The sequence below is a fragment of the Anolis sagrei genome, chromosome 1, assembly GCF_037176765.1.
Source record: "Anolis sagrei isolate rAnoSag1 chromosome 1, rAnoSag1.mat, whole genome shotgun sequence".
NCBI classification, from domain to species: domain Eukaryota; kingdom Metazoa; phylum Chordata; class Lepidosauria; order Squamata; family Dactyloidae; genus Anolis; species Anolis sagrei.
The window spans coordinates 61,641,962-61,666,242 of NC_090021.1; the positions used below are offsets into that span (position 1 = coordinate 61,641,962).

General features: G+C 40.3%; 1 protein-coding gene across 2 annotated transcripts in view; it reads right to left on the reverse strand.

The window, feature by feature from the left end:
• PGBD5 (piggyBac transposable element derived 5) overlaps positions 1 to 24,281 on the reverse strand; it is a 123,278-nt gene that overhangs the window by 21,077 nt on the left and 77,920 nt on the right. For both annotated transcript variants that reach the window (XR_010909387.1, XM_060753800.2), the window contains exons 2-6: positions 22,583 to 23,010; positions 16,443 to 16,577; positions 8,592 to 8,772; positions 3,626 to 3,823; positions 699 to 804 (exon numbers count right to left, since the gene is read on the reverse strand). Coding sequence is in view for 1 of the 2 variants with exons in the window: in XM_060753800.2 (XP_060609783.2) it covers positions 699 to 804; positions 3,626 to 3,823; positions 8,592 to 8,772; positions 16,443 to 16,577; positions 22,583 to 23,010 (1,048 nt within the window). In the remaining variant the exon portion in view is untranslated. The remainder of the gene's footprint in view (positions 1 to 698; positions 805 to 3,625; positions 3,824 to 8,591; positions 8,773 to 16,442; positions 16,578 to 22,582; positions 23,011 to 24,281) is intronic.

Consider the following 24,281-nt stretch of genomic DNA (forward strand, 5'->3'; position numbering starts at 1 on the left):
ATGTCCCCATATGGGGAGCTGTAGCTGACAGAGGGAGCTCATCCATGCTCTGACCTGCCGGTCTTCAGTCCTGACGGCACAAGGGTTTAATCAATTGCAGCACCGGGCAATGCACCCTTAGGAGAGAGAAATCTGTGACCACATAGCATTGGGGGCTGGATCAGCAAAAAAACTATATGTGGTTGTTTGCTGCAGGTATGAGTATCATTTTGGTATAGGAAACTATCTTTTCTGGATGGAAAATAGTATTTCACCTGAGAGTTTAAAAGGGTAAAAATCCACAACCCAGCAACCCAGATGGTGACATGATGGCTTTCTAAATAAAATGCAATTTTACATGGGGAATCCAATACACATCTGTATCTCCAGTTTAAATCCAGTTGTACAGCCCATTTCATGTTATTTCTTCCTCATAATATATTCAACTTAAATGTTGAAGAACATAATTTAAGCTTCTAGCCACAAGCTTTTTCTAGCCTGCACCTGAGGGTTGTTGCTTCAAAATAGTCATTTGAACACCACCACCCCCCACTCCACCCCCGGCTTCCACTTCCCACAGATGTTCTCTCAAACAAATCAGGCTCCATGGTTGATTTTGGTATTCATGTTGGATTGAAGTAAATTTAGCAGTCTACATCCATCTGCAGATTTTATTCCAATGCTGTGACATTGCTTTATCCCATCTTCTGCATACTTACTTGCTGTATTTGTCATCATATTTGCAAATATAACTAAGATGAGCAGCAAAAGCTTCTACTGCCAGTGGGCAGGGAATCTCTCCGCTTTTTCTCTTAATTATAACACCTGTTTCAATAAAAAAAACACAAAAAACAAAATTTATTGTCATTTGCAGCAAGCCACTGCGGTATTGGTTGAAACACACCTTGTATATTCATCTCCACATCTATGCTTTTGTTTTACCAACACAGAGGTTGTTCCACTTCATACAAAACCTGAACTCAACTGGGTTGCTGTGAGTTTTCCGGGCTGTATGGCCATGTTCGAGAAGCATTCTCTTCTGACGTTTCACCCACATCTATGGCAGGCAACCTCTGAGGATGCCTACCATAGATGCTGGCAAAATGTCAGAAGATAATGCTTCTGGAACATGGCCATACAGCCTGGAAAACTCACAGCAATCCAGTGATTCCGGCCATGAAAGCCTTCAACAACATACTGAACTCAGCTGTTAGACCAGTGGTTCTCAACCTGGGGTCCCTAGATGTTTTTGGCCTTCAAATCCCAGAAATCCTAACAGCTAGTAAACTAGCTGGGGACCCACAAGTTGAGAACCACTGTGTTAGACACAAGTGAAAGAAACCACTGGCTCAATGGAACATAATGTATGTGTTTAACTTACCACATTCCTGCTAATTTAACATGTTTACTGGAGCTGAGAGAATACCTCCCTAAGATTCTCTAAGTCCACCAGTGTAACTCTATGGTTAACTTCTGCCAGAGGTTAAGTGTCCTCTCTAGGTCTTCCAACTATATGGCTACATAGCCCTGAATAGCTTTTCTCTCCCTCTATCTCTGACATCTCTTCTCTCACTTTCTCTGACATCTCTCTTCTCGCTCTGCTTTTTGTTACCTTCATTTCTTCCTTCTCAACACTCAATCTTCTCTTTTTTGATGCTTTGATAATCATTCTCTTTCTTATTCGGATCCCATCTTGGATGGTTTTAATTTGAACTTTTCTTTCAAAGGTGTGAGAGATACAGCCTTAATAAATTTCTACATCAATCTTCTCCAAACAAGAATCTATTTTATTACTATTATGCTACTCTACAAACAGAGTACTATATTGATCCTATGCTTCTTAAGTCTCCAAAGAAATAGTTAAACATTTGTAGAGAGAACTATATTAAAATATGTGTGCCATTTTAACAATTTGTTGTCACTAAATTTTCTGATCTGCTGCAAATTTTCTCTTATGCTGATATATGCACTCATTAAAACCACTTCTAGTTAGCTTAACAATTATGCCCTTGATATATACTCCAGATGCCTAATCAACTCAAATATAAATTCATCTTTGAACACCATTAATTTTAGTGTAGAGGTTATGAATGTTTAAGAGAGAAATCCTATCCATGTGAAGGAGTTCAGTGAGACTTATTCCTAGGATGTACAAAATTGCATCCTAAGCATCCTCTTACATTCAATGAGATCCTGAGTCCAACAACACACAAGGTTCAATGTGAACGTCTTTTCCTCTACCATATTTGCATCAACTGTACAAGGATATACACCATCCAAATATAGTCCAATAGCATCAGCTCCAATATTGTGTGATATAACTCAAGGCAACAAGGTGGGCAGTGAATCACACAAGTCCACTCATAACAATGCAGGATTTCTTTCCAATAGATCAACTTCAGAACATTATTTTTCCTCTGGTTGGTAGCTTGCTCCAATCACCTGGATGGCAATCGGCACTGGTTAAAACTTGCACCTTTGATTCAAATTTCCATTTAATGGTCATACTTACTGCTGCCTCTAGATTTATAATAATCTGAAACCAATGTAAGCAAGGAGATATATATGTATGTAAATTTACATATCACTTTTGTCCCAGTACAGGACTCACAATTCAAGTTTTATCATGTCAGAAGCGATTTGAGAAACTGCAAGTCGCTTCTGGCATGAGAGAATTGGCTGTCTGCAGAGACATTGTCCAGGGAACGCCTGGATGTGTTACCATCCTGTGGGAGGCTTCTCTCATGTCCCTGCATGGAAAGCTGGAGCTGACAGATGGGACCTCAACCCATCTTGCGGATTTGAACCGCTGACCTTAGGTCAGCAGTTCAGCCAGCACAAGGGTTTAACCCATTGCACCACTGCAGCTCCAATTCAAGCTAAAACAACATGCAATGGAAATAATTTCAATGAAAAGGTTCAGGAACAATAAAAATCATATTAAAAACATGTTTTGATATTCTTTATTGGCTATTTATTACATCTGTACAACTATGTAACATCTTCTGGCCAAACCCTCTCAAAATGTAAAGGTTTAAGTGTTTATTTTTAATATTGTTCATGTTAATGTTTGTATATATTGAGGTTTTAATTATATTGTATTGAGTCTCTTTTTTAGAGAGAAAAAGTAGGATAACACCAATAGTTAAGAGCCAACAATTTACAACTGATGCACAGGAAGGTGAATGTTTCCAATTACTCTCCCACCAGCAAGTGACAAGGAGCAGAGTAGGGTTCTGATTCTGATTGTTGTAGCCTTGGCTTACTGGTGTGCGGCGTTCATATGAAAATGCATCCCCATTGCATCCCAGTTGGAAGCCAAACAAATGTGCATCACCCAATCTGGCTATAAGAACTGAGGTGGCATTTAAACAGCTTTACAACAAGACTACACAATAGTTACAGATATGTACCTCAAGGTTATAAATTTGTAACTCAATGCTGAATGGAAGCTGTTACTTTGAAATAGTGTTTAACAGCAGTTAAAATATAGCAAGGATGACTTAAAAAATACAGCCTAACCCCAAAGAGGATTGGGTAGACTCATTTCAAGCATGCTTTTTCATTCAGAGTCAAAGTCCCAACTTATCTCCTATAAGGATCTTGCAGGTTAACACTAAGTCAAATGGGGTTACAGGCGACTCACCTTGCTGAACTGGAGAATAAGCATTGGTCAAAAACCGAAAATAGCCTTTATTGTACCAGCAGATCAATGACATGTTTCCTTTCATCTTTATCCTGTGTTGTCCTCGAGTCTGTGGAACATCCGGATTGTTCAGCATAGACTGGGGCAGGCCTGTGCAGTCACTTTTCCGTGTGCTGAGCAACCCACAGCAATAAATCTCTGCAAATAGACAACGACAAAATGCTTCTATGAGCAAACTACCTTGTGGTTTCAAAGCATAAGTGGGAAAGAGTCATCAGATGACCTAAAAGAGGTTGTCTTTATAGAATGACCATGGTTATCATGATTATCAGGCAGGAAATATTTCTTATCCCAAAACATATCATGCTTTTGGTGGAGTATGATAATTTGACATACTTTCAAGGGAAAACATTTACTGGAAAAGGGAATAACAGCAAGGATTTGGATGTCCTTTATTATGCCATATTTATTATGACATTATTCCTCTGTATCCAAAAGTTTGGATTATAAATTATATAGAACAGACACTGTGTGGTTTGGCAGACACATATGGCCACTGGACCCCATTTTCGTAAACTCTGAAGTCCCCTAATAGTGTTCTGATGTTCACCCAAGTATAAAATTAACACGAGTTATGAGAAATTTGGCCTCTGAACCATAGCTGAAACCCTTCTAAATGCATGAAAACATGAAAATACCATCCCCTTCCACAAAGAAACCAGAATCCCATACTATCTCAAAAAAATCCATTATGTTCTGCAGTCACTTTAGAAATGGAGACAGGACTTGATGTGATGTTACTTCCTGTCACCATTATGAGAAGGACTGTAGAGGAAAAGGGAGATAATGGGGCTCGGGCTGCAAAATGCAACCTAAGGAAAGGGGTTCTGGAAGATATTTAGCTCCTAGCCCCCATGCAATTAATTAGCCCTCTTCTAAAGCATTCACATCTTGATGCATGCAGGACATGAGTGACAGGCTAATCAGCATGAAATGCCAAAAAGGGCACATTGGTCCAAAAAATTCAATCAAAGTGAATGATACAATCTAGCAGCACAAGGGCCTCCTCATCCAAGTGCTAACCAAAGCTAGCTCTGCTTAGCTTCTAAGATAAGTCTAGACAAGTTGCAAAAATAGCTTTGGGGGGCACACTGTCTTCTGCACAAAGTGGTAGCTGTAGATCGACAGCCTGAAGGTCCTTGACATACACCATTAGTGGGTTTTTATTTGTAAATCAGACCAAGATTGCTAATCCATCCCTACAGATACTTTAGATTATTCACAAGTAGTTAAATCCTGGCTTTGGGATCAAGAGTTTGTGCAATATATGGATCAACTGGGAAAAGAATGTTTTAGTGGACCACAATGGACTGATTTGGATTATGTTTTCAACCGGCGAACTGTTTTTAATTGAATGCTTATAATTACTTTAATTGTGTTAATTGTAACTGTGTGTTTAATGTATTATTTTTTGGCATCTAATGACTGCCTGCTGTAAGCCATCCTGAGTCCCTCTTCAGAGGTGAGAAGGACGGGATAAGAAGGCCCGAAATAAATAAATAAATAAGTTGTGTTTGATATTCACCATGAGGAGACACAACAATTTTATGTCCAAGCTCCCTCCTTCCTTCCTTCAGATCCTACTTCTGTTAGCTTCTGTTCTGGTTCCATCCTCCTATGTTGGCCTACCCACTAATTATATATATATATTACTTGTACTTGATCAGTTTTTAATAAATTTATATTTCCATGTCAATGACGTTTAAAGAGATTTATGCTTTAATATGATACAGATAACTAATATGATATTCATTTAATATTTATTACAGGTATTGAACTAAAAGAATAAAGATATTCCCCCCAAAACTAGTGTATGTTTAGTTCCTTGCCCTTGAGTATAAATCAGGCATGGGCAAACTTTGGCCCTCTAGGTGTTTTGTACTTCAACTCCCATATTTCCTAACAGCCTCAGGGGAAGGAAAAGGGCCTGAGGCTGTTAGAAATTATGGGAGTTTAAGTCCAAAACACCTGGAGCGCCAAATTTGCCCATGCCTGGTATTGATGTTTGGTGTCCTGCCATTCATTTTGGAGGCAAATCACAACATCAGTTTTCACAAAATAAAAAATTGTGGCAGGTTGTGGTGCAAAAAGGGCCCGAGATCTTCACATGGTCCCTGGACTATAGCCTGTCCACCTCTTTCTTCAAGAGGGCAACTACTGAGAAATCTTCGTAAAGCAGCTTCCTACATTCCCCTTCTTCCCCTTTTTCATCTTAGAGAGACAGCAATGAAAGTAAACAAGTCAGGTTGCAATCCTCTGCAGAGTTACATGGATGAAAAACTGCTGATTCCCATTGGACATGCTTCTGAGTAAACATGCATATAGATTCGCTCTGTGTGCGTGTGCATATATAATAGTCAAAACATTAGCTACAGTCCTTTATTAAGGTTAAGATTTAAAAAGATTCTCCACACAAGGCATTTTGAAAGGGGCCCCAATCAAACCCAGACCCAGACATACTATCCTAATAATCATAACATCTTCTATCATTACAGCTCTCCACAACTGCCCACTTACTTGACAGAGGATTGGTGCAGTACAAAGCATTACTCACATAAATAGTGGAGCACTTCCATTCATGTCCAATTCAAAGGCATTGAATAATTGTATAACGGCATTGAATGTTTGCTATATATGTACCTGTAATCCATTCTGAGTACCCTTGGGGAGATCGAGCTGAATATAAATAAAGTATATTAAAGGCCAATTATAATGCATGAATCAGATGGCTAAGGAGCCAGAAAAGAGAAGCACATTGCTGCTGCCACTAGAATCAGAAAAGAGCCACAACAGGAGAGTGAGCATTGGGATACACCAGCTGAGAAGGGAATGGCAGTAGCAAACACAGCAATGGGGGAGATGGGAGGCAGCCTGGGCAAAGAGGGAGGGGAGGGAAAGTGACCTTTCCTTTACTAACTTGAGTATAAACTAGCCACTCTGAGTGGTCCAGAAGAGAAAGTACAATGCAGTGATTGTGGCATGGGTGGAAGCCCATGGGGGTGCCATCATGTTACCACACTGTAGTGAAACTAACCCTTGTGACACAGGTGAAGGTGGCAGCTCTTTAGAGATATCCCTCAAACAAATACCATGAGAGAAAAGAGGATGGTTGCTTCTTTAGTTCTTCCAGGATGGACTAAGATCCCATCATTAGCTGCTCTACACAGAGAAGATGATGCTTCCTTTTTTATATATGAGAGTTAATACCGTACCTTAACCTTTTTTTATATGCACACACACTCGTATATACATATATATAGGGAAGCATTCTCTTTGAGTAGAGTGAAGAAAGGCCTTTTCGGATCCCTGAATGGGGAAATTGTGGCAGGCAAGGGCAGGTAACCCCAAGACAGCATTTGTGATTTTCCCTCTCCATGGAATGGCCATTGGTTTATCTACAGGTCATTACAACACATAATGTTGATCCCAAAACCTTCCTTCGACTTATATCTGAGGCTGACTTATATATGTAGATGCAGAAAGCCCTTTCCCCATGCCACTTTATGGTGAAAACTTAAAACCATGACATTCCCCCAGCTCCTGTATCACATCCGTCTCAGGGTCAGTTCAGGACACGAACTCCCTAAGGCAGAGTAGCAGATGGCACTTCCTCATACTCAGATCAAGGTATAAAAGTCAGTCAAAAGTATTTAAGCCTATTACTTTTATGTTAGCAGAAACTCAACTATATAAAATTAAATAATGAAAGGTTCACTGCCCTTTCTTGACTTTACAAACTGGCCATCTGAAGTAAGCCACACCATTGTGTCTAATGAGGGGGCTGGCCCTGTTCCAACTTTGATCTACATCTGCACAAAAGCAAAAATAAGTAGATTAGACACGAGTAGTCCATTCAGCTAATGTGGAGATGGGTGGAATCTTACATTTCATACCAGATAGAGGTGGACTGTAACCATCTGCAACACAAAAGCAGTACAGCTGGAATATTAGTTCATTAGAGTCATAGGGTTGAAGAGACCTCTTGGGCCATTCAGTCCAACCCCCTGCCAAGAAGCAGGAAAATCACATTAAAAGCAAACCTGACAGATGGTCATCCAGCCTCTGCTTAAAAGCTTCCAAAGAAGGCTCCTCCAGCACACTCAAAGGCAGGGACTTCCACTGCTGAAGAGCTCTCATAATTAGGAAGTTCTTCCTAATGTTCAGGTGGAATCTCCTTTCCTGTAGTTTGAAGCCATTGCTCCGTAGCAGAGTCTCCAGGGCAGTGGAAAACAAGCTTGCTCCCTCATCCATATAACTTCCCCTAACATATTTATACATGGCTATCATGTCTCCTCTCAGCCTTCTCTTCTGCAGGCTAAACATGCCCACCTCTTTCAGCTGCTCCTCATAGGGCTTGTTCCCCAGACTCTTGATCACTTTAGTCGCCCTCCTCTGGACACATTCCAGCTTGTCAACATCTCCCTTCAATTGTGCTGTCCAGAATTGGACAGGAGTATTCCAGGTGTGGTCTGACCAAGGCCTGGATCTATTTATTTATTTAGACATTTATATGCCACCCTTCTCACCCCGAAGGGGACTCAGGATTTAGACACTATACTCCTATTTATGCAGGCCAAAATCCCACTAGTTTTTTCCCCACCACATGATAACGTTGGCTCATGAAGTTGGGGGGGGGGGGGGGAGAGAGATCCCAGAATCTCTCAGGGCCAACATGGTGCAAAAAACCAAAAACAAAAATCCCCCCAAAAAACAAAACAGCTTTTGGATTAAGATTACATGGATTTGTTCATTTAAAACTTCATAAAATGGAAAAGGCCCCAAAATGAATATTTTACCAGGCAAGCTACATCCACTGATTGTAGCAAAACCAAAAAGAGACCACAATATATTTGGGGCTAATCATGGGTGGTAGCAGCCAACTCCAAGAGGCTTTGTTGTTACATACCTTGCTTCTCAAACTCTTCAAAGAGATTCAGGCTGGTGATGCTGGGGCCAGTGAAGATAATGTAGTTTTTCCCTGCAGCATTCTGACAAAGGCTCTTGGCCACCATGCTGTGGAGCTGGGTTTTATTCTTCAAAGCATCCAGGCCTTCGGTCCCACTTCCTTCTTTCAGGTGGACATAGATCTTAATGATCAAACACAAAAAGAAAAGAAACAGCAGGAAGAAACATCAATGTGTTAAGTGGCCAACGGTATTCTGCCTGTCCCTCTGAGAGACGAACATGAAAACATGGATACTTAAGGTCTCTCAGACCTTTAAACCCGTTGTTAGAACTACCATAAGAAGTACCATATCACAGCTGACTTAAGCAACGAACATTTGAAGAAATTCCGTGTTTTGAGATGGCTTGTTTTTCCAGAAATCACAGGATCTCTTATCCACATGAAGAATTACTGAGCCTGAAATGTGAGAGATTTTGTTGCTATTGTTTTAGATAATAATGCATCTGCTGCAATTTTGTGTTATTGCGTTTGGTTTATGGAAAGACAGACATCTGAAGTGTTTCATCGTAACCCTGCTGTATGAAGAGACGTTTGCCTGTCAAAGCGATACTTTTGATGCCTGCCTCCAGGCTCTGGAGCTCCCTTCTGACAGAAGACAGGATGATTCAATTTCTGTTGTCTTTCTGCTCACAGACAGACATTTCTATTCAAACAGACTTCAGCATTTAAGATGACGTGTTTGTGAAAGCGGGCATGAACCTGGGGATTAAAATTATGTAACCTGTGGGCCACACAACTGATTGCGTCACTTTCAGTATAGACAAAAAATGGATGAATGTAGAATATGAAAGAGTGCCAGCGCATGAATGCTCTGTGGTTATCCACATCTGTTTCAACTCATGTGTGCTGTTTCTCTTCTTCTGAGATGTTTTTACCTTATTTTTCCTAAGTTTCAGTTCCATTTGCTATTGTAATTGTATTCTTTGCTTCTAGCCACTATCTTTGAGCAGAAATGAAGAAATAAATCAGGAAATACTAAAGCTTTTAAAATACAGCTCTTATTTTGTGCGAAAGAGGCACCATCTCCTCAGAATAAAAATCTCTCCCTCCCTCTTCGTAACACACACATGTCATAGCACCACAGAGCACTACTGTTCCTCCAAATGCTTCTGGATTGCAAGTCCCAACAGTCCTAGACATGGTGACACAATGGGTTAAACCCTTGTGCTGTTGAACTGCTGACCTGAAGGTTGGCAGTTTGAATCCACAAGATGGGATGAACTCCTGTCTGTTAGCTCTAGTTCCTGCCAACCTAGCAGTTCAAAAACATGCAAATGTGCATCGATAAATAGGTACCACTTCTGCAGGAAAAGGCAAAGAGATGCTCCAAGCAATACTGCCAGCCACACGACCAGGTGACAACACAGGCTTCTTGGCTTGAAAATGGAGAATGCACCTCCCAGAGCCAGAGATGAGCACCACCTCCAGGAGCCAGAAATGAAAGGAGAAGCCTTGCCTTTATTTGTGTTTGTGTGTCACGTGTTTGGAAAGGCATTGAATGTTTGCCTGTGTATGAAAATGTTGTAATCTGCTCTGAGATATTATTATTATTATTATTATTATCATTATTGAAACACAACAAGATGAGTCTAAAGCAGACAAGATCACTCTGCTGGCTGTTGTATTGGATCACACGTCGGACACTTCCCAAGTGTCTAGGACTGTGTGATGTATCAGCGAATAATGCATGCAGATCCCAGCAAGGTGGCCTTTTGCAGCTGGCAGATGGTAATTTTGTCAGTGCCGATTGTGTTTAAGTGCAGGCCAAGGTCTTTAGGCACTGCACCCAGTGTGCTGATCACCACTGGGACCACCTTTACTGGCTTGTGCCAGAGTCTTTGCAGTTCAATCTTTAAATCCTCGTATATTATTGTTATTATTATTATTGACAAAATAACTAATGATGAGAAATGCTGGGAGATGCAGTGCAATAACATGTGGAGAGAGGCATGATTTCCATCCCTGTCTTATAGCTAGATGTAGCATCTCCACAGTACTCCTTATATTGGGAAGGATTGCTACAGCAATCCACTCACTTCACTAATTATATAGTCTTTGTGGCTATCGCTAATGAAAAATGTTAAGATACGAACTGAAAAAGCAGAATTTCCCATTGATCTTATACAAAAGACCTAAGGAGGCATGTCTAATCTGAACTACTTGCACTGAGCTTGAGTCTCATAGCAGCTAAGAATAATCTGACCCCATGCCACTCCAAGATCAGTTTCTAATATTGCTGTTCCTACAGACCTTCAAGCACAACTTAGGGAAAGGATCTGGACGAGGAGAAATGCCATAGTAAAGTTTAGTGTTTCTGTTAGGAAAGGTCTGCCACACTGCCTGCAAGAACTATAATAACCATGCTCTATAAGCGTCACACCCAGTGCCAGCCTTCACCAAGGGTCTGCGTGAGGAGAAATGGCATAGTAAAGTTTAGTGTTTCTCTTAGAAAGATCTCAACTGATTATCTTCACAAAAATTATCCACACACAGTTCTAGCACACTAGGGATGAGAGGATTTAGATGATGCTGGATTGCAACTTCCATCAGTCTTCATAACTTGGCTATGCTAGCTAGGTCTGGTGTGAGATGCAACCCAACAAAATGAGGAGTGGGGCCACTTGTTCTCCACCCTGAGCATCACATCAACTGTTGCAGATAGTCTTCGAACTTTAATGTGCTGAATCACACATTGCTATAGAGCTTACACATGAAAAGGGGAAAATCTATGGTCCAGAATGGCTGCAAATTATAGTGGTGCTTACGACCTGCTATTAGTTAAGAAGAGGTTAAGAGTTAAGAAGAGGTAGATAGTACAAGATATGGCCCAGCACCAGCTTAATCTTATCTCCATCGACAGGTCACAGGTTCAAATCTGGGGAGAGCATGGATGAGCTCCCTCTGTCAGCTCCAGCTCCCCATGCGGGGACATGAGAGAAGCCTCCCACAAGGATGGTAAAACATTAAAAATTATCCGGGTGTTCCCTGGGCAATGTCCTTGCAGATGGCCAATTCTCTCACACCAGAAGCGACTTGCAATTTCTCAAGTTGCTCCTGACATGAAGAAAAATCACTTAAACTAGTTGAAATCAGCAAAACACATAGATGACTCTTTGTGTTTTTTGACTCTTACAGTCAGAGTAAAAGAAGACATCAGCACAACAGAGTTCTGAAACTTGGGGTACTACTTCCGATTAATCAAAGCTCAGCAAATCATCTCAAGTAAAGAATCTGAGCTTGAATTTAAGCACAGCTCACCTGAAAAAAGTCAATGTCAAACCATCATGTTATTAATCTGTTTTTTTTAAACAAAGTTATGATTAACCATAGTTGAAATATAAGCTAAATTGTGGTGAACAGAAATCAGAAGCAAAAGCTTCCTATCTCCAACCTGCAGCTGTGCCAGAATAAAAGGGAGAGCAGCATACAAGCCAAGGGAGAATGGAGCCTCATTTCTGTCAAAATAAACCATGCTTTATCATGATGCCTAACCACAGCCATTATGTCTGGACTTATTTTTAGACTGACTCATCAGCACTTCCCTGGCATAAAAATGTCCTATCCAAAACAGCTTCCAGGAAAGCAGCATTATTCAGCGCTGTATTTTTAAAGCCTCATTTCACCAGTGTTAGGGCTGTCTATATAATGGCAGCAATAATCTATGTACAAATTGATGTCTTGGCCTCATGCTTGACAGGAGAAATTTCCCACATGACCCTTGTACATCGCTATTCTTTGAGTCATATTTTAATTAATACTTGGAACGTGTTTCTCAAGTAAATGATTAAGTAGGGAAAACTGCAAAGCAAAAAGGATGAAGCCCAATGAAAACAAGACACCAGGGAAGGAAGTTGCTACTGTCTTGTTGATCAAGAAACATGACGTATATAACGCACCAAGTTTGATGTGTACGTGCCATTTATTTCCACAGATTACTTCCTTAGATAGCTATATACATATCAAATACCCTAGTCTATATGATGAGGGGATTTAACAAACTGTTCTGTCTTGCGGCATGACTGAAAAGAGACAGATGGCTCATCCTCCTGCAATTAAGCTCTTAAAAAGGATATTCACCCCAGGCTGATATTTTGCTCTCTCAAAGCAGAACAAGTAAATCAATTAGGACTTAATCACAGACCAAATAAGCTTATTCATAACGTGAGGACAGTGAAAGTCATCCCAATTTTATTGTTGCTCCTTGCCAGCTTTGTGCAGTTCTGACATTTGATGATATTAGAAGGGTGTCTCTATTTATAGTTGCTACAGGTTTATAGAGAATGTTAAATGTATGTCAGATGGTAGACTCAAACCCATATTCTCTCTCTCTCAGGCCCCTTCTACACATCTGTATAAAATCCACACTGAACTGGATTACATGGCAGTGTAGACTCAGATAATCCAGTTCAAAGCAGATATTGTGGATTATCTGCCTTGATATTCTGGGTTATATGATCCTTAAACATATATATACACACACACTAATCCAATGCAATTTTAAATTATATTGGACTGTATTACTGTGCCACTAAACTGGTTGATTTAAATAACACTATAAATGAGACACTTCCAAGACACATGTTTATAGGTTGCAAACTCTTTGGTTGAAACAATCCATCTATAATATTATCTTCCTCTTTCTTCTTCTGTATTACTTCTGTATTACTAAGTCTTTTCCAATGAATAATGTCATCTCATTATATATCTAAACTACTATAGCTCCCATCTAGTCATTTTGCCTTCTAGACACAGTTCAGGTTTGATTGACTCTAAGACCCATTTATTCATCTTTTTGACAGCCAACGGTATCCAAAGCAAGAAATCATAAAAAAAAGTAAAGAAAGAAAAAAAAGAAGCAAGACTTTAGCTCTAGGAAGCACCGAGCATTAGATAGAAAAGATTAGGTTGATCTGCAGCTCTCACTTCTGGGTTCTATTTGGAAGTCTTGATTTCAGGACCAGGATAACAAAACAAAATTACACACATCCAAATATGGCTTAATTGAACTGGAATTAGGAAGTACCAACCATACAGTTTTGGGACTGGAATACTGGCAAAACTGTTATTACAGTGGCATCACCATGATTAATGAGTTGGAGAAGCCTCCCAGAAAGACTGATAAAGGTAAATTCTATGAGTAGGTAGTGGGTTTCAAACTGTATTGTTTTTAATGTTGTGAGCCATTTTGAGTCCTTTTTGAGAGGAAAGTAGAGTATAAATAAAAGTAGTAGTAGCAGCTCCGGGCAGCATAGCAAGTTAAACCGCTGAGCTGCTGAAATTGCTGACTGAAAGGTCGGCAATTTGAATCCAGAGAGCAGGATGAGTTCCCATTGTTAGCCCCAGCTTCTGCCAACCTAGTAGTTTGAAAACATGCAAATGTGAGTAGATCAACAGGCATCATTTCAGTGGGAAAGTAATGCAGTCATGCCAGCCACCTGACTGTGGAGGCATCTATGGACAACACCAGCTCTTCAGCTTAGAAATGGTGATGAGCACACCCCCCCCTCCCCAGAGTCGGACATGACTAGACTTAACGTCAAGGGGAACCCTTTACTTTTAGTGGCAGCAGGAAGCAACAGCAGCTGAAAGCTAGTGAGCCTGTTCAATATAGAGAAAAAAATATTACTGTAAGAAATGACACTGTTAAAATATTTAAAAGTTTGCCAGACTATGGCAAAAAGTTCATCCTTGCCTATCAAGAAAAGGGCAGGAAATAATGTATTTTGGGCATCCTGGGGGTCCTTCCACAGAGCCCTATATCTCAGAATACCAAGGTAGAAAATCCCACAATATCTGCTTTGAAATGGATTATCTGAATCCACACTCATATAATGTAGGATTTTCTGCCTTGATATTCTGGGATATAGGGCTGTGTGAAATGATCCTAAGAGAAGGGATAACATGGCATCCTTCCCCCATCTATTCCACATTCCAGCTGTTTCCTCTTCCTTCATCTGGTTCACTTCCATCTGGCTGCCATGAATGGGGACTTTAATTCCAGCTGTAACACAGAAGCTGCCAAGTTTGAGAAAGTTGCTTCTCATGACTTCCAATGCCAAATGCCCATGCCAGCTGAATGTCTATTTGCTTGACTGTTTAAATCTCAACTTTTAACTGGTATTGAATTTTTTGGAACTGTAGCTCTACTGAATTATAAAAATTTTCTTGAAATTGCTGTTAAGTTGCTCTCAGCATGGAAAAGTGACACATCAATAAAAATGATGACGACCATGACCAGAAGCACCAGAAACAGGTCCCTGGATCTACTTCATTATTTTATTAAGACCAGGCAGAGAGACTATCACTTCTTATTTGGACCAATTATCTCTTTAAAAGAACTAAGAATTCAACTAAAACCTAATTTTTGGTATGTTGAGAAAATTGTTATTTTCCTTCTTCCGTGAACAGCAGGCATTCTGCAAATGAGTGGTTGACTTCCACACGGCCTTTGTAGAACTCCACTGGAGAGTTTGGAAACATAAAGCTGAATGCAATATTTAAGTTTATAGTCATCAGGGAGAAAACCTCACATCTGTTCTTGCAGCTGTTATATTGATGGGTTCACAATTTGAAGTGTTCAGTTTCACACTTGAAAAAACCTTTCTCACCTGACCCTTTTGAATATGAAGACAGAGCTGTCAAGATGCACATAGACAAAGGCTCTTGAGAATATTTTGGAAATCATTTAGATGCAAGTCAAACAGAAGTGTCATTTTCATTATTTTGCTCAAGCTGTTGAGCTTGATCCTGTGATGTGTGGAGTGTCATCCATTTTCATTGACTTTGACAGTTTGAAGATGTATGTTAATGAAGATGGACCGAGGGCAAAAAATAAATTTTATTCAGAGCCCAGCATATCTGGAATCTCTCCATCATATCAACATGCTGAACAGATTTCCTTCATGATTTATAGACTTTTCACTACAAATGTTCTCCTTTAATGCCACAGGGTGCACAGGTCGCATGAGAATTCTGCATTTGTAATGCATTGATATGAAACTGCCACAGAAAAGCTTCTTCTCATGATGATTGAGTAGTAGAAGAAACCTGAACTGTTTCTATTTGAAGTTGGAGATGCGTCTACTTTCTGTGCTAAGTTAGCACAGCAAATAACTGGAAATGATACAATGCGGTACTGAGTGGAGTCAGAATCTGAAATCTGAAATCCACAAGAAATCTCAGGTCATGATCAACTCACTTCCTTCAGAATTTAGGCCCCAATTGTAATAAATGTAATTTCATCATAATCATTCAGACCTGTCCGGTTGGCTGTTAGGAATTGTGGGAGTTGAAGCCCAAAACACCTGGAGTTCCAAAGTTTGCCCATGTCTGATTTAAACCATGACTGGGTATGGAAGTGGGAACTACCCTCACGAGACATAATATCTTTAAAAGGGGTAGTTTGACATAACTGGATTATTAGCTCAACTTGAAGGAGACTAAGATGAACACACCTGGGAGAAACTATTTTTATTGCTTTTTGTTCTCCCACTCAAACATGTTCTCGATTCATACTGCCAAGGAAGACAACCTGAGTATTTGTCTTGACAATACTACCAGAGTAAGTAATACTACCTGTTTTGAACCCAACTGTCAGGGATGTAGGGAATGGTAGTAACAAAAATGACTTTCCAAAGTTTAGATTCTTACTAGAAGTTTTATGCACAGATTTAAGGTTGACAGTTTTTCTAGGACTAAACGGTTTTGCATGGCAGTCTGCTGTAAAACATTCCAAAGTATAAATTTTCAACTCAACGGCTTAAATTCAGGCTTTTAATTACTTATTCTTACCTGGCATATAAAACCTGTAGATGAGCACTGCCTAACCCAGAGGCTGAATTTCCGCTTTTTCCTCTTCCGTAACTCTCGCTCTGTGCAGGTGGCGATGAAAATAGGATCTTCATCAATCAAAGGCTCGTGGAGGACCTACAAACATAACCAGGCCATGCTTATTTAGTTCCTGAAACAGAAACTGTATTTTCAATTCTTTTTTGAGGGGAGGGGGGCAAAGGCAGAATGGCCCAAATACTGTATTTGAACTATTTCTCATTCTGCCATGAAACTTGTACACATGACTTGATAGAATTGCTGCCTTTAAGCCTAACTTACCTCACTTGATTTTTGTTGTTGGGAGGATGAGATACAACACATTTTACTCTGAGAATGCTGAGCTCTTTGGAGGAAAGGGATCAAAAAGGTCCAAGTTTAATGTTGCTCATTCTTCCAACCTGTGCTCAAGAATCAATTACCATCTTAAAAAACCCACCCAACAAAGATTGTTTATCACTGGGTTGGATATAGACCTAGATGTGCTTAAAGGAGACCCAATGGCATCAGCTGTATTTATTCTTAATTTTGGATCCATTATCCAGAAAAAAGTATTATTTGAACTTTTCAAATTATCTCAATCCCATTATACCATTGCAGTTAAATATGTGTGCGTGTGTAGACATATATACGAACATACTGTATAATCATATCCATATGCATTGATGTGCCTCCATATATACAGAAATGTATATGCGCATGCCCATCAATATGTGTGTGTATACACACACGTATATCAGGAAAAACTGGTAGACATATCTATAAGATACACATTGTCCCTATTATTCATTACAATATTCCCATATATGGCAAGATGGTCACCATGTTGCTCAGCTTTTCTCCTGCCCTATATTAAATATCAGTTTAAATATATATTTTTCTTTAACACTGGTGAATACTTAGACTATAAGTGGATGAAGGAGCAGCTTGCTTTCCGTGAATGTGCTTCCCCTTACAGCTATTGCTTTGGTAATTTTAATTCCCTCTAGAAGGCTAATCTTTGGCCAAGTTCACATTAGATCTCACCAGCTGTGTTCTGTTTCTGCAGCTACCCAATAATTATTTAAGAAAACAAAATGTCAGCCCTTCAAAACAGAGATGTTTTGGAAAACTTCTAGCATAGCAACCTCTTCATCACACCACATCACATTTAGCAGTGCTTTATATTGTAAAGATGGCATTCACAGAGGAAAGCCACGAATGGATACAGATCTCTTACTAGCCTTAATTCATCCAACTTCAACTGGCAGTGACTTGCAGTTTCTCAGGTCGCTCCTGACACGACAAAAACAAAACCAAAACCAAAAAACTGGCTAACTTTTCCAGTTGAAGCTGGTAATGGAGGGATGCTCATGGATATTTTGGAGGGTGGTTATTTCCCATTGTAAGCTCCCAATGCCACACGTTTTCCTCTTGCTTATTAATACATAGGATTCTCAAGAAAGCTCCCAATGGGAATTACAGCAAGGACTCCATTACCTTTTTGAATACAAATTAGGATCCCCTCCAACCACACACTCTCAAGGGCCACATTTAATTGTGGGGAAGTTTCTAAGAGGTCCTGGAGGATGCCTATTGATGGACATCCAGCCTCTCTTCTATATCTTCCCTCCACTCTTCATCAGCCAGCAAATGTTGCAGGAGGTTTGCAGCAGCTACAACCTGGGTTTTGGAAGGGTAGGGGGAGATATGTTGTGGGGAATTTTACACTACCTCTCTGATGCAAAATCAGACACCAAAATTAGCTTGCCAAAGTAACAATGAGAGCAAGGAGCTCAACACAGGGAAAATCTCCTTCATCAAGAAGCTGTGGGGAAGAGCCATAGGTCAGTGGCTGAAAGCAGATTTTGCATATAAAATGTACCATGTCCAACTGACAGCATCTCTAGATAGTGGAGCTGTGAAAACACTTCTGCCTAGCCCTCTGGAGAATCACTGCCAGTCAAAATGGTCTGAATACAATAACTGACAGATTTGACAAAAGGGAGCATGAGATATCTATGTACAACCGACTGGTTTAAAACCATAGCAAAAAGAGAGGCATTGAATACATTCTTTAGAAGAGGAGTTATCAGAAGACAGGTAAAGGACAATTGTCTGCTTGCAAACATCTTCCTTATGAAAGGATCTGCAGTCAAGGTAGGTTTAAAACCAGAAATGCTGAGGTCACCCATCATCAGTTCACACCTTGACAGCAGACTGAGCAAGCAATGCAGAGCACCTGGCCACAGTCTATGGCAAGATGTAGTGGATCTTGATTATAAAGCATAACACAACTGGCATATTTATATAAAATCCACATGCTCTTTCGTCCTTTTTCTTGAGGATGCATTTCTTTTGACAAAAGGTGAATTTATTTTATTTTCTTTCATTTATTTTTCCCAATATAGGACTCAAGCAGCTCACACAGTGAGTTAAAACCAGTTACACAAACAATCATATTAAAAACATCAATTTAAAGCAATATTTAAGTGGCATTTAAAATATAGTAATTTTTTTTGTGTCAGGAGCTACTTGAGAAACTGCAAGTCACTTCTGGTGTAAGAGAATTGGCCGTCTGCAAGGACGTTGCCCAGGGGATGCCTGGATGTTTTGATGTTTTACCATCCTTATGGGAAGCTTCTCTCATGTCCCTGCATGGGAAGCTGGAGCTGACAGAGGGAGCTCATCCACACTCCCTGCATTCAAACCTCTGACCTGTTGGTCTTCAATCCTGCCAGCACAAGGGTTTAACCCATTGTAATAAAAACCATATAAGTGCCACCCTATGTGTCAGTCTTTTGTATAGCAATGGCAACATAGTCAAGATAACAAATCTTTCCCTTCTGTGCTGTTTACTTTCACACAGTCTGTAGCAATTAGATGTCTTCTTCTTAGGACAATGGTTCGCAACCTGTGGGTCCCCAGGTGTTTTGACTCACAACTCCCAGAAATCCCAGCCAGTTTACTAACTGTTAGGATTTCTGGAAGTTGAAAGTCAAAACATCTTGAGACTCATGGGTTGAGAACCACTGTCTTAGGATGTACATTCAGTATTAGAAATATGAAAGATGATTACTAGGAGATCTGGGTTTTAATCTAAATTTTAAAGCAACTATTCAAGATGCTAAATTTACTTTGAAGTAAGTCTGAGCATAGTGGAAAGCTCCATAAAACAAATTTTCAAACCCATTTATAAGGAAGGCCACCACTGATGTCTGCTTCATGTGCTCTCTGGTATATGAATGGAGGTTGGGAGGAAGTGAAGCATATTTGGAGGTGGATGTTACAGAGAAGTAAATTTTCAACTCAAAATGGACTCCATTCCTCCCTTTCCCCTCCAAGTTAATATATGGTATAATTAGGCCTGATAAGCCTGCAACTGTCATACTAAGGCAATGGAAAGGGATGCTCAAGATGTGTGCACAAGAAGCCTTAGACCAGTGGTTCTCAACCTGTGGGTCCCAAGATGTTTTGGCCTTCAACTCCCGGAAATCCTAACAGCTGGTAAACTGGCCGGGATTTCTGGAAGTTGTAGGACAAAACACCAGGGGAACCACCAGTTGGGAACCATTGCTCTAGATGTTCTTGACTTGATTCTGCCTCTGCAGAACCAGGCCTCATAATGGCTGTTTCTGCTGTTGCCCAAAGTTTTCCATAGCAACAGCTGGGAGTTTCAATGTTAATAGAGTGGTGAGTCCACTCCAAGTCTGCACTTTAAAATGGCTAAAGGAAGAATAGGTTCAGAACCTTGGATAGCACCGTTGCATTTCAGTCTGTGAAATAGAGCAGAATCACTGTCCCACTGACACAGGGGGAGCTCTCAGTGGCGCAATGGGTTAAACCCTTGTGCCGGCAGAACTGCTGACCAGCAGGCTCGTGGTTTGAATCTGGGGAGCAAGGTGAGCTGTTTCAGCTCTAGCTTCCCATGCAGAGATATGAGAGAAGCCTCCCACAAGAATGGTAAAATATCAAACATCCGGGCGTCCCCAGGGCAACGTTCTTGCAGACGGCCAATTCTCTCACACCAGAAGAGACTTGCAGTTTCTCAACTCACTCCTAACACGAAAAAAATTGATGTGGAAGATGCCTATTGCTACTGCCTTTCTTTTCACTGTGGCAACCATCAGCCCAATATATCATTGGTCAGCTTCTTCTTTTGCATCTGGTCTGTCATGTGCATAGTTCAGCCAAGGAAAAAAGAAATCTGAGGACTGTGGAGTGGCAGTAGCTGTTTCCCCCTTATAACATTAACAATAATTTATTTATACCTTGCCACCATCTCCCCGACGGGGGACTCAGGGCAGCTAACATGAGGCCAAGCCCAAACAATTACACCAAATCAAATAAAATACATACAGCAAATAATAACATCAAATGAAATGTAAACAAACAAATTAATACAGTCCCTAGTGGTGGGACTGAAACTCTGGGGCTCTGGACCATCTTGTGGTCAACATATTTCCATGAAAAAGAAAAACCAGGTATTCTGAGAATCCAAGGTGTCAATGACAGTTTAAAATCCAATGCAAATAGCACAATGGAGGAGATGGAGAAGACCTCACAACCTCTGAGGATGCCTGCCATAGATGTGGGCGAAACATCAGGAGAGAATGTTTCTGGAATATGGCCATTATGCCCGGAAAACTCACAGCAACCCAGTGATTCCGGCCATGAAAGCATTCAACAACACATACAATTGCCAATTGTATCTCTTATGTGATATCTAGTTGGGCCCAATATTGTTTTGAAAAAGGTACCCACAGCTTTAAAAGTGAAGCAAGCTGATATGAAATACATAGATTTGTGGTTAGTTCTCAGATGGAAATTTTCATTCAATGCTACTAACACTGGATGGGGGCAAATGTGTGCACGAACAACTCCTAAATCAATATAATATTTTCCCAAATCTTGCCTGACAACCTTCAGAGCATATCCTTCATTAAATAAGTTGTACCTTCATGCTGGGAAAAGCATGTAATTAAATGCTAGGGTTCTCATTTCTTAAATTTAATTTAACAATTAGTGATAAAGAAAAATAATGTAATTAGAAACTGCAAGTTGCATTAAGGCAGTTTTATGATTCATGACTATTAAAATCTGCAACTTGTGCCATCAAATTATTTTGGTACAGTGTTTCTGCATGTATTGTAGCCTGGCTTCATCTCAATTACATCATGAGGATTAGTCAACCATTGTACGATGAAATATCCATCTAGGGCTTTAAAGCTAAGAAACATGGTTTCTTTTCTAATTGAGGCTCAATGTGGATAGGACTACCGTGAGTTCTCATGATACATCATGAATGAGGCAGGTGACAGAAAACTGTTCAATGCAAAGAGGCATGTAACCGAGAGAGACATTTCCTCCATCTCTTGATACTACATTACCTAAAAGCAACTAGGAAAAATACTACAAACACCTGCTTCTTGAAGGGATATGCCAGAAAATCTTTACTTCTTCAATTGATGGCTTTGCTCATAAATTATTCTTGTTGTTGACACCCAGAATTCAGACTTGTTGTTGACACCCAGAATTCAAGAATTCTAGCCATGTACCTCAAATAACAGCAGTACCATCTTATACCATCCCTCAGATAAGAGTATCTAAATATCAACATCTAGCACAGAGACTAGAAAGGTCACTTTTTCCAACTACAATTCATCTCCCTGTCAGCATGGCTAATGGCTCCTGGGGTATTTTCAAACTGCAATCCTCCAGTATTTTAAGTCACACAGGAATTCTTCATAAGTAGACCAGATTCCATAATGGAAAGAGTTATCCTTTCAATGTATGCTGAATGGACGACTACATGAATGCATCCTTATGATCTTCATTTTCTAAACTATACTATTACTGCAATTAGGTAAAGTGAGGGCCCTTCCAGGCAAGCCATTATCCCAGGAGCCTTCATGTTTAAAATAGTAGGCCAAAACATCTGGGGAACTACATGTTGAGAACCACTGGACTAGGAGATCTTTCATACTATGCAGTTACAGGACTATGATTGCACTGTAACTTCCATAGCTGCATCTTATGAGATCTCTCTGGCATGAAAACTTAGCTTATACTATGTAAGGATAGAGTAACTTAAGGTTTTCCATAATCAAGAAACTGAAGCTTACCTGGGTTTGGGAAGGCTTAAAAGCAGAGTCGAAGCTATGTTGCAGAGAGTCCAGAAAGGGCTGGATTTTGTAGAGGCCCTGTGTTGTCTGACTGGAGCGGAAGGCCACGATATGGAAGTACTTGAGTATCTTCTCAAATCTTGGCTGGGACATGATCAGAGCTATGCTCTTGTTGCTATAGAATCCGCTACTCCAAATGCTAAGGACAGACTCACAGTGGTGAGTGCTTGTGGATATCATGTATGCCAAAAAAGCTTTAATTTCCATCAAAGTGACATCCACCCAAGTGTCATCACTCCCAAATCTCTCCTGGTACTTCTTGGCGTACATATTCGTTTGCACGACCATATTCTTCAGCACATTGTCAGGGACAAAGAGTTGAAAGAAGTCCATTGCGCTGGCGGTAGGTGGCATTTTGCGTGTTGGGCCTGGAAGGCAAAAATACACATTTTAACACCTTCTCTAACTCTTCATTAAAACTAGTAGTGCAGCTGAGCTTGAATATTCAAAATTAGGCCATTCAGTTAATCTCAATCAAGTGCACTGCTGACTGGAGATGGAAAATAGGGCCATGACGTACCCACTGCTTTTCTAATCTGATAAAGTAATCCATTCTCAATGAAAGCTGGCTTGCGCGAGACATACATAAATTGTTACTGTTTACGCCCATCCACATAGTTTTTCTTACTTTTCCTGGCAGTGTATTTAGAATAATAGAATCATAGAGTTGGAAGAGACCTCGTATGCCATCCAGTCCAACCCTGTGCCAAGAAGCAGGACAATCGCGTTCAAAGCACCCTGACAGATGGCCATCCAGCTTCTTCTTAAAAGCTTCCAAAGAAGGAGCCTCCGCCACACTCTAGGGCAGAGAATTCCACTGCTGGACAGCTCTCACAGTCAGAAAGTTCTTCCTCATGTTCAGGTGGAATCTCCTTTCCTGTAGTTTGAAGCCATTTTTCTATGTCCTAGTCTCCAGGGCAGCAGAAAACAAGTTTGCTCCCTCCTCCCTATGACTTCCTCTCACGTATTTATACATGGCTATCATGTCTCCTCTCAGTCTTCTCTTCTGAAGGCTAAACATGCCCAGCTCTTTAAGCCACTCCTCATAGGGCTTGTTCTCCAGACTCTTGATCATTTTAGTGGCCCTCCTCTGGACACATTTCAGCTTGTCAAGATCTCTCTTCAATTATGGTGCCCAGAATTGGACACAGTATTCCAGGTGTGGTCTAACCAAGGCTTGACTTCCCTGGATCTAGACACTATACTCGTATTGATGCAGGCCAAAATCCCATTGGCTTTTTTTAGCTGCAGCATTACATTGCTGGTTCATCTTTAACTTGTTGTCCACAAGGACTCCAATATCTTTTTCACATGTACTGCTGTCAAGCCAGGAGTCCACCATTCTGTATCTTTGCATTTCATTTTTTCTGCCTAAGTGGAATATCTTGCATTTGTCCCCATTGAACTTCATTGTATATTGCATTTGACCCCATTGAACTTCATTTTGTTAGTTTTTCTTTACATATTGGTCCAGACACCCACTGCTTTTAAAAAAGGGACTACAACAAGAAAAGAAGAAAGAGATCACATCACCACCTAATGTTTAGTGCTTTCTCTTCCAGTTGTTGGAACAGAACTGGAAGAATTGCAGAAGCAAAGTGTTGTTTTTTTTCCATTTTCTGCTGGCCTATTAGTAATT